The 16,714-nt window shown below is 32.0% G+C and overlaps 1 protein-coding gene across 1 annotated transcript; it reads right to left on the bottom strand.

Moving 5' to 3' along the window:
• Window positions 1-615, bottom strand: LOC132933214 (uncharacterized). The gene has a single exon (XM_060999528.1). It carries the CDS (start codon window positions 613-615, stop codon window positions 1-3), a length of 615 nt encoding a protein of 204 aa, XP_060855511.1.
• Window positions 616-16,714: the final 16,099 nt, after the last annotated feature.

Raw genomic sequence — 16,714 nt, 5'->3', positions numbered from 1 at the left:
TTATATAGTTATGCCAACTTTCTCCCATTGCCACGGTAAAGGATTTTCCTCTATAAAATATTTTGACAATGAACTCCTAACATCTTCTGCAGCTCGTTTATAGTTGTTGCTGCCCATTCTATTGACAGTTTCTAGATTATTCACGTGTTCTCTCCATTCCCCAGGAATAATATTGCCGTTGTTAAAATCCTCTTGGTCAACTGCTTGTGGAGGTATATAGCTATTTGGAGTAGTTTTACGTAGCCAGTTGTGTAGACTACAAGCTGCATATATTAATTTATCTATTGTTTTTGGCTGTAGATCAATTGGTTTAGAAAATATTCGGAATCGCCACACCAGAATGCCAAATGCGTTCTCCACCACCCTTCTAGCACGTGAAAGACGATAGTTAAAAATCATTTCATAATTATTAAGTCGAGTTTTACTATATGGTTTTAATAAGTTTGTTCTTAATGGAAATGCATCATCGCAAATAATAACACAGTTTTCGGGCATACCTAAGGTATTATTTTCCAATGCGATATTTAAGGTACTGTTTCGAAATATTGCACTATCACTAGCTCGGCCATTAGCTCCTATGTCGATGTATGTAAAACAATAATCACCGTCAACCATTGCGAACAATATAATACTATAGGTTTTTTTATAATTATAAAATTATGAGCCAGAACCAGGAGGTCGTTTAATTATCACATGTTTTCCATCGATTGCACCACAACACATTGGAAAATTCCAACGATGAAAAAATGTATCCTTTATTTTCCCCCATTCATCAGCAGTCGCAGGCACCTGAGCATTTTAAATTTAAATTAAGTTTATATTGTATAATAATTTTTTTTAAATATGTATGGAATCATATTTTAAATAATCTAAATTTCTAAATTGATTATTATTGTTTAGATTTTAACCAATTTAAGTCAATGTTCGAATGAGGTGGAATCTAACCCAATCGAAGAGATTGAAAATGAAGGTTCAACAAGGGGATCCATAAACGATATTCAAATAGATGAAACAATTGGGAGACCAAGACCGTCGCCAACAAAAATGAAACCACCATCAGAGTCAATAAAAAAAATTAAAAAGCAAACTGCCCCTGATATAGCAATTGCAATTGAACAATTAGATAAAATCGCTCAGAGTGCATATGAAGAAAAAGCGTATGATCAGTTTGGAAAGTATGTTGCATACGAGCTTCGCCAACTACCACAACGCCATGCTATTTTGTTACAGTCTGAAATACAAAGTTGTATTACTCGGATTAGATTATCATCTACTTTGGAACCTCTACATCAACAACCATTACCATACACGGAACAACTTCATGTAAATGTCGCATCACCTTCTACCTCGTCAAGTTCAATAAGTAATTATACATCTACTCCGCGTGTGAACGAGGAATACGATATGTTAAGCCAAGCTATTATAAATTCTTTTTCAGACAATGATCAATAATTTGTATGAATTTAAAATTAATTATTATATTATACAATTTAATAATGATACAGTTTAAAAAAAAAAATAAAATAATTTTGTTGATATTTAGTTTAATTTAACTTTATTTATTAGTACTTTATTTTTCTATAATTATACTAACTTTAATAAATGGTTCCAACACTTGAGAAATCGCTGTAAGTACATCGGGTAAAAATACTGAAATTGTACATTCAGGAACATGAAAAAGATATTGTAAAGACTTAAAATGAATCACCAGTAGCTAAATAACGTAAAGTTATTTCCAGTTTGATTTTCGACGGAATCGCCATCCTCATTTGAGTGTCTTCTTTCTTTATTAGGCCGTCAATCATCTGTAACAATGTATCAAACTGGGCCCCGTTCATCCTTAGAATATTTCGGTAGGCTGTAGAGTCTTCGTGTCTTAACTCTTCTAATAATGTACTGGATGCACCATATTTCTCTCACCTTGAAATCCAACTTCTGATCCATAATCTTTTCTTTTTATACTTTTTCTTTTCAAACTTCTGTCGCAACAAATGAGAAATCACAACAACTCCCGCACGAACTACAGCTTCCGACATTTTGACCAGTCACTACTCACTAGCGATTTTGCCAGCTAGGGAGATTACATTGAACGATTTTACTCGCTGAAGTGTAAAAACGCCAGCGACTTGCGACTAAAGTAGCCCGGCCGTCAACTTTAATCGCGAGCGAGCAGCGAGTATTCAACACGCGGCGAGTAAGCGACTAGACCGATTACATTGAGCGACTTTAATCGCAGCGAGTTAATTCGCCGGCGACTAGCGTGTAAAATCGCTCAGTGTAATCGAGGATAAAGGGGCTGTCACACGAGGCGACTACTCGCTACGACTACGTACCAGCGAGTAAAGTCGCTCCATCTGACAACGTATTCGCTACGAGTTATTCAAGTCGTTGCTATGAATAGTCGCGGCGAATGGAATAGAGCATGTTCAATTCTACTCGCTTGGAACGCGCGACTATGCTGGTCACGTGACCCACTCGCAACTCAAAAATCGCGGTCACCCGTGTGACATCGACACTCGCTGGTCGCCGCTACTAGCTAGTATCATTATTATCATTATTGTTTATCAATATTAATTATATTATCAATTATATTATTTTATAAGATTGTTATTGTATTAATATTACTTTATTTCATTAATTTAATCAGTACACTTCATCAGTTAACTTTTCGATCTTCAACTTTTCAATTTATTTTTCTATATAATATCATGAATAACAAGCAATAACTGACCTTGAAGTGGTCATCTAATGATATAAGTAGATTTTTACTTGTATATAGAAAATATGAATCGTTATGGAATACAGCCGAAGACAATTTCATGCGAAAAAATGCACGTCAGAACAATATGACAAATTTACGCATGGAATTAAATGACATTGGTTTTCAAATTTCAAATGATGAACTTCTGAAAAAGAAAATTAAAAACATTAAGGATGCGTACAGACATGAAGCTAACAAAGTTAAAAAGTCTATGAAAAGTGGTGCTGGAGCTGAAGATATCTATAAACCCAAGCTAAATTGGTTTCACGAAGCTGATGCTTTTTTGAGAAACGTCATGACTGGTCGAGAATCCAGCTCAAATCTTGTAAGTACAATGTACATTTTACCCTGCAGTAATTATTTATTATTTCATGTTTTAATAATAAAATTTGAACTTCAATGATTTATTTATCTTGTTTGCGACTCTTATTTATTTTAAGAACAGAATTGCGTAATTTAATTTAATTTTAGTCAATTTTTAAAAAGATAATACAATATTGAATATTCCCATTGGTGACTACGTCGACGTGTGTTTAATAATTCGTGATTTATTTTGGGTTATTTTTTTTTCTATATTACAATCTCATCGTTAACCATGAATAATAAAGACATTTTATTTACCCCAATGGCCTAATAATAATAAATTGTCATATTTTTACGGTGTACTGAAAACTAGTAGTCCAAGTCATTATGACATAATATATATTTTATATTATTTAATATTACAATTGTATGGGCTACTGGTTGTTGGTAAATCGAACGCTAATATAATATTCTTTTTTTCTCCTACACATTAGTTATTGCTGTTTGAAAAATAAATAATTTTAATAAAAATCATAATATTATTTTCACATTATAATACTGTAGGTATTAATCTGTAATCATAAAAAATAAAAATGATAAAAAAATAAAAACAAAATTACCATTTATTTGAATTATTTTACTAAGAAATAAATATACTAATATTATTTATTTTAAGTATTTTGAACGGCTTGTGTTTCCACGGAACAGACAATGTTGTGCAGAAGTCTCTAGCATATCTTTTCCTCAATAGTTCCGCATCTGTTGTATAGTGATTGGAGGTATATCCCACATCTCGCCGACCAACTGACAATAATGAATTGGTTTGTCTCCATGTACCCGGGTGAATTTCACCTGTGTTTATATCTTCAGTATTAACACATTTTGTTGTTAAATAATCCATTGAAACGGTCATTCTTAGCCAATTATGAATGGCACACGCAGTTTTCACAATTAACTCTGTAGTTTCCACTTTAACATCAATTGTCCTTCGAAAAATATGGAATCTGGATGATAGGATTCCAAATGCATTTTCAGAAACGCGCCGAGCTCTAGACAAGCGATAATTAAAAAATTTTTCTTCCAACGACAAATGTCTGTGACTGAAAGGCTTCAATATGTTTGTTCGAAGAGGGAAAGCATCATCTCCTACACAAAGACCACCCCCCCGGCCAATTGAGCAAATTTTTTTCAAGTGCAATATTCAAAGTAGAAGCTTTGAATATTGTACTATCTGAAGCTCTTCCATCACTTCCTACATCGATGTATCTGAAGCAGTAATCGGCATCTACCATTACAAACAAAACGATACTGTAAAATCCCTTGTAATTGTAAAATGTGGATGTACTGTTTGGAGGGCGAATGATGGCAATATGCTTTCCATCAAGAGCCCCACAGCAATTGGGAAAGTTCCACTTTGTTTCAAATGATTTTTGGATAGATCACCACTCTTCTATAGTATCAGGAACCTAAACACATTTGTGAAATTACTAATAAAAATGTTTCTTGTAATTATTGTATAATTAATTTGTAATTAACCAACTAACAGTTAGTGGAGTATTGCTAACAGTAGCTAAAATAAAAAAAAATTGAACTGCACACAAAAAATACACTGAAAGGTGAATCATGAGGGAGAGATACTATACTAACACATTACAACTATATTAAGATCATAATATTGTAACACATTGTACATTCTGATATCAATTAAAATGTTTTATTAACAGGACATTTCATTGATCAACCAAGATTTAGAAAAGTGCAATGATTCAGATGAAGATGAAAAAGTTTCCGTAATATCTGAAAAACCAATTGAACAAGTCACGAATTTGCCACTTGCCTCTTCATATACCGAAAGTATGGCCTCATTACCTCCTCCGAAAAAGAAGAAGAAATGTAACAAGTCCTCGAACTTGGAGCAGTCTGTTAACAAACTTCATGAAATTGCATAAATGACAAATGAAACCGATGATGAATACGATCGTTTTGGAATGCATATTTCAGCTCAACTTAAACAGCTACCATTAAGAAGTTTTATAACACTTCAAGAAAAAATTCAAAGTTTAATTACACAAGAAAGACTGAAAATTATTGATTCTCAAAATAACCAAACTGAATACCCATTCTCCATTCCAACCTCATCTGGCAGATCATCAAACCTTAGCCAAACATCTTTCTCTTCTTCGTCTCATTCAACCCCCATAATTCATACCGGAGAATACCAAGAACTCCCTCAGTGCAATACATTTCAGTCAACTATACAATCAAAAAACACAATGCTGGACCCGATCCAACAAGCAATTTTAAACATGTGTTCTAATAATTAAATTATATATAAATTCTATAAGAGAAATAATTTTTTTTTGTTTTCTATAAAAGGTTTTAATACACGAGTTCGTGGCAGTTATTTAATAATATGTATATTGTATAAATACATACAATAAAAAGTGTGTTGTTTTTTTACGTTTGAAAATATACGATTTGTAAAAGTATATATTTATCACATTTTTTGCCGTTATCGACCTGTAATAGTTTTGGCGAGCGCTTGAGTAGTATTTTTGACATTGCATTTGAAACTTCTTTAGCCGTTTTCGACTTTAAAGGTATAGCGAAAGAGTATTTCGTGTAACAATCTATGATAGTTAGAAAATATTTATAGCCTTTATTCTTTTTAGAATAAGGTATCATTTCCACCAAGTCTGCCTGCCATAGATTCTTTTTTACCATACACATTAACTCTTCGCCTTGTATAATTTTTTCTTGCTGGTTTGTGTAGTTCGTTTGCTATATCGCGTTTAGACATTTGGAATTCGTTTTATTAAACCCGTTTCATACAATTCTTCGTAAATTGAAAGTATTTCGTTGGAAAGCCCTGTATTACCGGCAGCTTGTGAGGCTAAAAGAAGTCGTAACCTATCAACCAACTCGTTTGGATCATTCCAATATACTAAATTATGCGCTTGTAATTTCACACCCGAACCCGAGGTGAATAGCTTGCTAATAATTTGCTCATACTTTGTACCACCCTTCCTAATTTTTGTCACGTCCTGTGTTAAATGTGCTGAAGTATGAATCAGTATTTCTTTATACGTATTTAAGTCATTAGCGGAGTATTGCATTGGATATCTGGAACACAATAACTCGCTAAGCCCCTGTGTCAGTGGATAAGAGTTTTCTCTCACAACTATTGCACCGTTTTTAAATTGTATTACTTCTGTACCTAATTTGATAATGCCATTAGAATATTTTTTTGGGCCATATACTTTATCTTTTTCTTGGTCTTCTAATTTACGAAAGTTTGTAAACCGGTTGTCGGATGCGTTGGAAACCATATCATTATCGACTTTGGAAGTCTGTAATTTGTTCAGAGGTTCGATTATTGGCTGAAGTGTTTGTGATACAAAATATTGAATATCGGCTTTTCCATGTTTTAATGCAATATACTTGCGTTTAATATTTTCTTTAGCTTTAATCAATTCTCCGAGTACCTCGCCTTTAGACGACATATTTGTGAATGAAGTGTCTTATAAAAAAACAATAGTTTATATAACAACGAACGTATCAAATCCGTGACGATAGCGACCATTGTCACGTTCACTGTCTTTGTTTATGACAATAAATTCAAATCCTCCTTTACACCAACATGAAGTACAAAAGTTTTTAAACTCGGGATATGACACATCACCAGAGCAATGTTCGTTGTAAACATGCTTTAGGTTTGTCTCGTCTTGTTTAAATAAAACAATAAAATTTGCGTTATCACGTAAAAGTTGTTTAGGTACTTTTGAATAACTCTGAGCCAAATAGAAAACATCTACTAAATTATGGCGGCCTCTGGAAAAGTAAGTCCTTGCAATCTTCTGGTTTTCAGTAATAATATCATCGAAAATAAACACAGAGTTTGGTAAAACTTTTTCAGGTTCGATAACTTGTTCGTTTTCGTAGAACGTGAATAATTGTATTCCATTAATACCTGATAAAATATCACTCAATAATTTATACTTTGGTTGATCCAATGTTTTTGAATATATGTATACGTTGTGAAATCGTATACCATTTATATGTGTTAATAATGTGAATATTAAATTAGTTTTCCCACAGCCTGAAGGACCCATGATAAGCGCTCTAATCGTATTAGGTAGAAGTACACCATGTCTTTGTTTTTTATACGAAGTAGGTGGGTCCACGTTTTCAACTGTGAGTTGTATATCTTGTTTAATGAATTTCATTTTTTAAATAAATATCCCTGTAACACTAAGAGCGTAATCAGTACACGATGTCACTCGCTCGAAGAAAGACCAAGAATAAAGGTGCTGGTCTTATAAACACGCTTATAAATAAATTACCATTAGAGCTTCACGTACCTGGTGAGAGTAAATACACGTATCCTAACGTGGTAATAGTAATAAAAAAATAATATTTCTTTATAGGTTATCAATATTGTGGACCTGGCGCAAATTTGAAAAAACGATTAGCTCGCGGAGATAAAGGGGTAAATCCTTTAGACACTGCGTGTAGAGAACACGATATTGCATACGATCTTAGTAACTCTATCGCAGATCGCAACGAGGCCGATTATATATTAGAACAACGAGCCATTCGTTGAACTTAATTGCTACTTCTGATATTTCTAAAATTTCAGATGAAACCTATATCAGTTTATCTACAAAAACGTTTAACAAACTACAAACGTTCTGGAACTTATTAAGTAGAAGTACAATGGCATCTGATAAAGTAGTAGAACATTGCAACTGTAAATTTCCTATTCCTGTCATGACAAGGTGGAACTCAAAATATGATGCTATTAAAAACATTTTGGAACATAAGAAAAAAATAGTGACACTATTTGATATTTTAAAGTTGAATAAACTTAAAGGTAATGAATGGGTATTTTTAGAGGAGTATTGTTTATTGTTAGAGCCATTAGCAAATTCTCTTGATAAGCTACAAGGAGAAAAACATAATTATTTAGGGTATGTTGCGCCTACATTAATAGTATTAAGAAAACTATTAATTCAATCAACCAATTTAAAGCACTGCAGACCATTATGTTTATCATTAATAAGTTCATTAGAAAAAAGATTCAACTATGTATTTGATCTTAGTGATCCAAAAAGCAAGATATATATTATTGCATCTATAAGTCACCCTAAGTTTAAGTTATCTTGGGTTCCAGTAAGGTATACAAATTTGTGCAAAAATATTTTTTTAAACGAATGTGAAATAATAAGTGCCACTATTGAAAATAAATTATCTGGATCTACTGACAATGAAGATAGTGATAGTGATGGATTCTTCAATAGTTTATCTGAACGTTCTACAATAGACATTTATACACCAACACAGTCTCAAGACGATGCTTCAACTGAGGATACTATAAGAGTTTCAAATGCTGCTAGTGTTCAAGCGTTAACATTTTTAAATTCAAAGAAAAAAGATCTGGTGATGCTTGATCAATTTAAAGTTGTCAAGCAAGTTTTCTTAAAGTTTAATACAACGCTACCATCATCAGCTCCAGTTGAACGGCTATTTAGTGGGGCCATACAGGTTTTAACTCCAAGACGTAACCGATTAAAAGACAGCACATATGAAATGCTCTTATGTTGCAGATCTCAAAAATGATCTTTTATTATTTTTCTTATATACATTTACAACTTTTTATATTTTTATTTTGCTACAAAATGCCAAGATGGCCGAATTTTTTTAAAATTTGTTAGTAGGTATAATTTTATATTTATTTCAGTTATTAATTAACAAGTGTTGTCAACTGGAACTTCTACACCATTATTTACATTAATCATATCAATATGAAATATGATTATTAATTACAATAAAATATGTATAAATTATTATGTTTTATATTTAATAAGAAATTAGTGTCAATATAAAAAATATAAAATATAAAAAATTTATTTGATAATTTATCTAGATAAAATAATTTTGTTTTCATCTTTATCTAGATAAATAAATAATTTAGTTATCTTTATCTTTACCTAGATAAAATTATATTTATCTCAGCTCAACACTGCTTCCAACCTTTAGATGTTTGAGGCACCTATAAAAATATAAAATTAACACATTTTTCTTACTTATTGTGTTAACTATTATTTACAGTTGCTAAAAAAAAATATTATTATTTTACTAATATTAAAATTTGCATTTCAGGTTTTTCAAATACCGTCATCACCTCTTCAGTCTAAAAAAACTAAAAAACAGAAGATGGATGATAGCGTTTCTAATTTTATGAAAAAGTGTTCTGAAGCTCTTGAAAACTCTAATGATAGCAAGCCTGATGAATATGAAGCAATGAGGATTAATTTTGCAGCTAAACTGAAAAAAATGAAGCCTGAACAACAAATATATGCCGAACTGTTGTTTCAAAAAGTCTGTGCCAAAGGGCTTCTGGGGCAACTACATGAGTGTTATGACATTGTTGATGTTTCCAAAAATCAACAGACATCTCAATTGCCCGATAACAATTATACTGCAGTATCTTTCCCAAGAGAATATTATTCCACTCCAATAAGTACAATGGCATATCCAAACAACAATTCATCTACAGAGTCTAGTGAATCACCATCAACAAGTGTTCAAAGTTTTCTTTATAATTGGAATACATCAACTAATTCCACTGATGATCAATGAAGTTTTTAATTATTTTATAATTTTTAAAGTTCTTTATTACCTATTATTATAATATTATATTTTAATTCAGATTTAAGTTGTTACACAAAATTCTAAGGGAAAACTATAATGTACCAGTTTCTTTTATTATTATTTTAATTATCAAATTATTACATATAAGTCTGAGGAAAAGACTTTCCTTTTTCATTCAACTCTTTTAATAATGGCATGTGACCAAAGAAGTCCCTTCTAGCAAGCCAGTTTTTGACCCACTTACTCCTCATTTTTCTTTTTGAGATATTATATTGGTACCCAACCATAATTCCTGCAGCAGCTATCAACTTTTTTTTTCTCGGAGGCATATTGTGTTTATTCATTATTATTATAATATTACGATTATAAAATAACATTTTATTAACACAAATTCATAGATGAGTGATAACATAACAATAATAACTGATAAACCAGTTGTAGTCCGTCGTATAAATCCGCAGATCTTTCAGTACGTCTTGAAAGACCAAAGGACTCGGGTCCTCAGCATAAAAATCAACGGATTTCCTCCACTAACCAGCGGACATGGTCCGCTGGTGGATTCGCTCCGCGAAAAATAACGGACTTTTATTTTCACGTAATGGACACGTCAAAGGACTTAGTCCAACGGACCAAATCCGTCGAGGACCTAAGGATTTAGTCCGTCAGACCAAATCCGTCATGAAATCCGCTCGTGTATGGCTACCTATTGCTTACGCTGTAGTATTTTTTTATTTAATAATAACGCATGGCTTAATAAAGGTTCACACCCTATTGATGTTCCTAACGTAGTGCCGTACGCGTCGAGTTCTGTACATAGGGTTTGTAATTTGTGCATATGGTCTTCAATTACGTCCCATTGTTCCGTATAACATGATGTGTCAAGAAAAAATACCAAATCCCATGTGTTAGTAACAATTTTAATTGTACCTATATTTTCGTAATAGATACCGGATCTTGGCGGCAATTGATTGTCCGAGAATCGTAACTGTGACATCACCAGTGTAGAGCCAATTATTAACTGCATAATAATCTGACTGGATTGGACATAAAACAAAAAAAATAATAATAAAAATAAAACTATGTACACGTATTTGTATTGTGATGCGGTCCTATGAGGAGCCGCGAGGATGAGGTGGTGAGGTGTCAGGTGACCACAACAAAATTATAGACACAAAACAGCTTTTGAGGGTGAAGGTTGATTTTTTTATTAACGCGGACCAAAACAAAAAAACAACCACAAAAAAAAAAACAAAAAGAAAACAAAAGACGTTGCGGGGACGGGTCAAGAGAAAGTTTCGTCTCGTGCGGGTCGTCGGTAAAAAACTGGTCACATGACAATCCGGTTCACCCAACGGCCGGCCGACGGTTCACAGCGCGGGTGTCGCGCGCCGGCGTCGTCCGTCGTCGATTGGCGGTTTGTTTGAGAAGCGTAGCGCGGCTTTCCGCGTAAAAGGCTATTTGAATTCAAACAGCTATTACGCGGGACCGCGTCAATTGTCTATGTGTATTTTATGTTTATAAACATGTATATATATATATATATATACCTATCTCTACTAATATGTATATATCTATTACTACTTTATGCAAAAAATTAAATAAACCTAACCTCATAGTTCGGTTTCATAAAACAATTTAACATTGTTTATATGTATACGGTAACCCTTACGACCTTTGTTAATAGTAATGTTTTCGTTATCGTGTACCGCGAGTACTTTGTATGGGACCGTCCAATTTCTACTCAACGTGTTACGTTTGTTATGCTCTTTTACTAGGACTTTGTCCCCTACTTGTATATTAATCGCGTGTGAATTTTTATCGTACTAATGCTTATTATTTTCTTTCTTTTTAACTAAATTGGCGCGTGCCAGTTTATGCGCTTCCTGCATAATTCGTTTTAAATCGAGTACGTAATTATCATAATTGTATTGTGCTTCGGGTTCCCTACTAAATGACGACGGAATATTCGGTTTCCGACCGAATACTTATTTGTACGGTGTTTACGAGGTTGACGTATGAACTGTTGTGTTATAGCAAAACATCGCGTATGTTAGCAACCTATCCCAGTCGTTGTCCTTATCCACAAAACCACGTAAATATGATTTCAAAGTGGCGTGACTCCGTTCGAGAAAACCATTCGTCTGGTGATGCCACGGCGTCATTTTAGATTTTTCTATATCTAATAGCTTGCACATATTTTTGAAAATATCCGATAAAAAATTAGTACCACAGTCGGTAAGTATCGAAGTCGGAATTCCGAAAATGCACACAAAATGTTCTACAAATGCTTGCGCTACCGCTACCCTACCATCAGTGGTCACTAACGCCATTGCCAGCGAGTACTGTGATAATTCATCTTGTAGTGTTAAGATGTACGTGTTTCCCCCTGTCGTGGGTGGTAATGGACCCACTATGTCTACACATATACGTTCGAACGGTTTTGTTACCGTCGAGGTGATAATCATAGGTTGTTTCGTTCTGATATGCGACTTATTCTTCTGACATATGTCACAATTCCTAATATATTTTTTAACGTCTTTTTTTAACTTTTTCCAATTGTAGTTTATCTGTAACCGTTTCGCAGTCTGTGATACACCAAAGTGCCCCCCAATCGGAGTGCTATGATATTCATATATGATACGCTCCCGCTCTTCTGCGGTCCAGCTTTGCTCGGTATAGATTCTTATACATACCTCGGTTCCCTTGAACACGTACTTGAACATGGTTCTAATACGCTCAAAGTTGGTAAGGGTCGTTAACCCCTCAAAACGAGTAATGGAAAATTGATTTATTCCATTTGTTTCGCTAAATGTTTTTAGTTCGTCTATAGCCAGAAAAAACTGTTCCCCCGTTAATTCGGTCAAATGTGTTTCTTTTAATTTATACAATACGGTTATTCGATTATCTTTATTAACTACAATAAATTTGTTTTCGTTCGTGAATTTCATTTAGGTCGTAATCTCATGTTTCGTTAACCGTGGTGTATTAATTTTATGGGTTACAACGTCCGTTGCAGTCAATAGGTCCCCCTCTAGATGGAAAATATCAGAATACTCATTACAAATGCTTATAATATTTTGTTTTTCTTCCTTATTCAAATGTTCAGTTTTAATTGAATCGTTTAATAATGTTATTCGGCCCAGGTGATGCCTATCTACCGGCTCGTGATCCTCATTAATAAAAAAAATCTTATCCGTATATGGCTCCCATTTCAAATTACTCGTGGTTAATTCGTCAATAATAAATGATTGTTCGGATATGTTATTATATTACTTATTATGGTGTTGTCGCGCACTGGGCTTAAACTATTTGCTATTATAACATCGTCGTTTATAGCATATTTTTTAATCGCTACTAAATTAGACCGTATATTATCTCATCGGCTTTGACCTGTAACACGCAATTACTGCGCGCAGGTAATATAATAGATTCGACTTTGTTCTCTATGGGTTCGGGTATAATTAGTACTCCTTTATCCCAATCAGTTATAGCTTTATAATTTATTATTTTACTTATTTTATTTAAAATAATATAGAGGCTTTTGGGTTTACTACACGTATATTAACCGTAATACTAACAAATACAAATATATCGGTAAAAATTATACCGAACTCGCTTTGAAGAAAATATTTTTATTCTTAAATTGTTAAATTGTTAATTGGTTATTAGGTACTTACTACTTATTACTCGTTATTAGTTATTAATTTATTATTATTTATTTCGTTTCACTAACTCATTTAAAACAAATACAATGGACAATTTTTTTATTCGAATTACAAAGGTAAGTCAATAAAATATAGAATACATACGTACAGTTAATATAATATTTTAATGTCAGGTACATATTTAATTTACAAAATTAGTAAGTAATTAGTATATTTATTAACTTTTTTCTTAATATAGGGAAAAACACAACTTGATTCAAATTGTGATCCAGATGAACCGGCTCCTATTGCTGAAAATGAGTTCACTCCCCCGACAAAAAAATTAAAATTGGTATGTAGATTTTTAATATTTAAGAAACTATTAATTGTTGCTCTAAAATCTATATTTTTGTAAATGTCTTTAATCTTGACTATTTTACTTATTAATTTTAAGAGTTAAATTATAATTATCATTTAAAAATCATTGATTTTACTATAAAATATAAGCTTTTCATATATCTTTTATCATAACTTCAGTCTTTATTACTATCTTTATTACTTATTATTTTTTTTATTAAGTGTTAGATTAGGTATAAAATGAAATTGTTTGAACATCAAAGTTAAACAAAAAATATTAGTATTAAAAAAAAAAAACTCTTAGCCCTACTTATAAAAATTAGTTATTATAATAATGCTTCAATATTTAGTTATACATTTTAAATATATAAAATTAATTATCAATTAAAATGTTGTCAAAGGTAAAAGTAAGTTATCTTGATTTGATTGAACCTGCCCATTATTATGAAATTTTGTTTTTCCCATAAAATGTTGAAGAAAAATTTGTATCACATTCACCAGTCTAACATGTTCAAGGTGTCTTTCCAAATCATTTGTTTGCAAATGTAGGTTTAATGTGTGAGGATTTTATTTTGATTAGTTAACTTTAAATTTACTAGCTAAATATAAAAAATTTAAAAAAGTATTAAAAATTAAACTAAGTTTTTAATTAAAAATGTTCATACATACTTATTTTATTCTATTGTCAATCCATAATTAATATATCATGAAAATAAAGTATTATTATTTTTCATTATATCAATGCATATTTTGAAAATTTGTGTTGAAGCTTGCTAATTGAAATCTGGGTTATATTTGTATTGAAATGTAGAATCCCCAGAATTTGAATAGGAAATATTAAAATAATAATTCTTATAGACGGTGTCCAAGATGTCTGTTGTCTTGGGTGTTTGTATTGTATTGTATTATTATGTAGCTTGATTATGTTATTTTTTCAATGAATATTGTATAATAAAACACTCATACTTGCTTCACTGGTATTTTTTTCTATAACTGTGTTTGCTTGTAAATAACCAGAAACCTATCACTCTTTATGAAGTGTTGTTTCTTACTGTATAACCGTACAAGTGACACATTTTCTCCGCAAGCAACAGACAATTTAAGTGATCCATATGTATAGGTACAATATTTAAATAAAAATTGTATTTTATCCAGAATAACATATTCGACTAAAAGAAAAACAGATTATAAAGCATAAGGTTATAATCTTAATAAATATTCATTGATTTTTAACTGCTCAATTTCAAGGAAACTTATCAAAAATGTTGCAAAAGTATTCTAGTAACCAAGTATCCAATTTGCTTGCATAATACCAGTAATTATGGCATATCTTAAATTGGATTATTTATAAATGAAATACTTTAAAAATTACAGTATTATAAAAAACGCATTTCCACATATTATTTATTACATATATTTTCAAATTCAAATTTAAGTCATACGGAATGCGAATATGCGATGGTGAGTCTTATACAATATACAATATTAAATATTTGAATACTTATCAGTTATCATATTAAATTAGAATTTAGAATACAACAATGAAACAGTTTAAGGTTAGCTTTATAGTGTGACCAGTGACCACAGAATTAACTTAATTTAATTTATTTTGCGGTATCACTGTGTGAAGCTATATCAAAAGGTAATAAGCATAGATATTATAAGCCGTGGGTTCTGTGGTAATCGATGCCACTCGTGGGTACTTATCGATATTCAAAACGAACAATATTCTGCTTATCGGTCAATGGTCGTTACTCATTATAAGTTATATTAAAGATATTACCTTTTGGGTATGATTATTGCTGATTAGGTGGTTGACGATTGATAGTGCAGTGGTTTATCTCTTTTTTCTATGAATAGGTTAACGGGTATGACAGTAGTTGTAAACGAGTTGATAGTAGTGACACTATTAGCTACCTACTTGTTGGCATGGGGTCAATTTATTGCAATTTCTAAAATTTGTAAATAGCTCTCAAGCATAGAGCTTTGCATTAATCAATGTTGTTCATTCACTAAAATTCATTAAAAAAAATTCCCCCACATTATGATTGCAAAAAAAGTATAGGTTTCTATTTGAATTTATAAAGTTGACCCCCCAAAACCCCCCTAAAATGTTGTTAACAATTACAAAATTGTGAAATCATAATAGATGTTTCTAAATCAAAAAATTGAATATTTATATGTTAAAATGGCTGTAACATAAATTTTGAATCACCCTGTATATAAATTTCTATAAATTACTTTATTTTATTGATATGTTGATGGATGTTTGATATACACATGCTGGTTATCTAAAACGTGTTATCATGTGCTCATCAGCATTATCTTCTCTATTACAGATATTAATCCATACATAGCATCCGTTCCTACTCTAAAAGCTACCTCAATTATATGTTTCAATTCTAAATCCTCCCTAGCATTTAGTTTCCACTCAGAAACCATGTTATGGAGACATGCCAGATCATACGATTCACTAGCTTCATATTCTATATCATCTGTTGCTGCATCAGCTATATCTTTCCGGAGATTCAAGATTTCTATTGGCAGTCGACCTTGAGGCACATTGTTGTTAATAATACATGCTAGCTTATTAAGACTAGGGACTTTGAATTTTTTGCAGATTCCAATATTGTTTTAATCTGTTATGAGTCCAACACAGTAATTTCATTCTGAGCATCCTTTTTAAGGATTGACTTGACCGCCGGCCTTATTTTTGATATCTTGAAGATATTAGATTCGTCATCATCTCCCGATTGATTATCCATCGAAGAGTCATAATTGGAGCCACTTTTAGACTGAGAGGGATTCTTTTCGGCATTATCCTCTTGGGTTTTACAATCTGCATTGAACACTGAGGTGATTTTAGAGCCTGAAGATCCTCCTGACTTTGTAAGTCTTTTGATCCTTTACAAATACTTCTTCTTCCTAATGTCTAACTCCCCTTTTGGGATTGAATCTTCAACTGATCATATAATTCGTGTTAGGCTCAAGCCGT

This window comes from Metopolophium dirhodum, chromosome 1, assembly GCF_019925205.1.
Source record: "Metopolophium dirhodum isolate CAU chromosome 1, ASM1992520v1, whole genome shotgun sequence".
Lineage (NCBI taxonomy): Eukaryota > Metazoa > Arthropoda > Insecta > Hemiptera > Aphididae > Metopolophium > Metopolophium dirhodum.
This window is presented reverse-complemented; position numbering and strand designations above follow the sequence as displayed.

What these genes read in the sequence shown, in the direction of transcription:
- LOC132933214 (XM_060999528.1), bottom strand. Translation starts at nt 615, where the DNA reads ATGGTTGACGGTGATTATTGTTTTACATACATCGACATAGGAGCTAAT.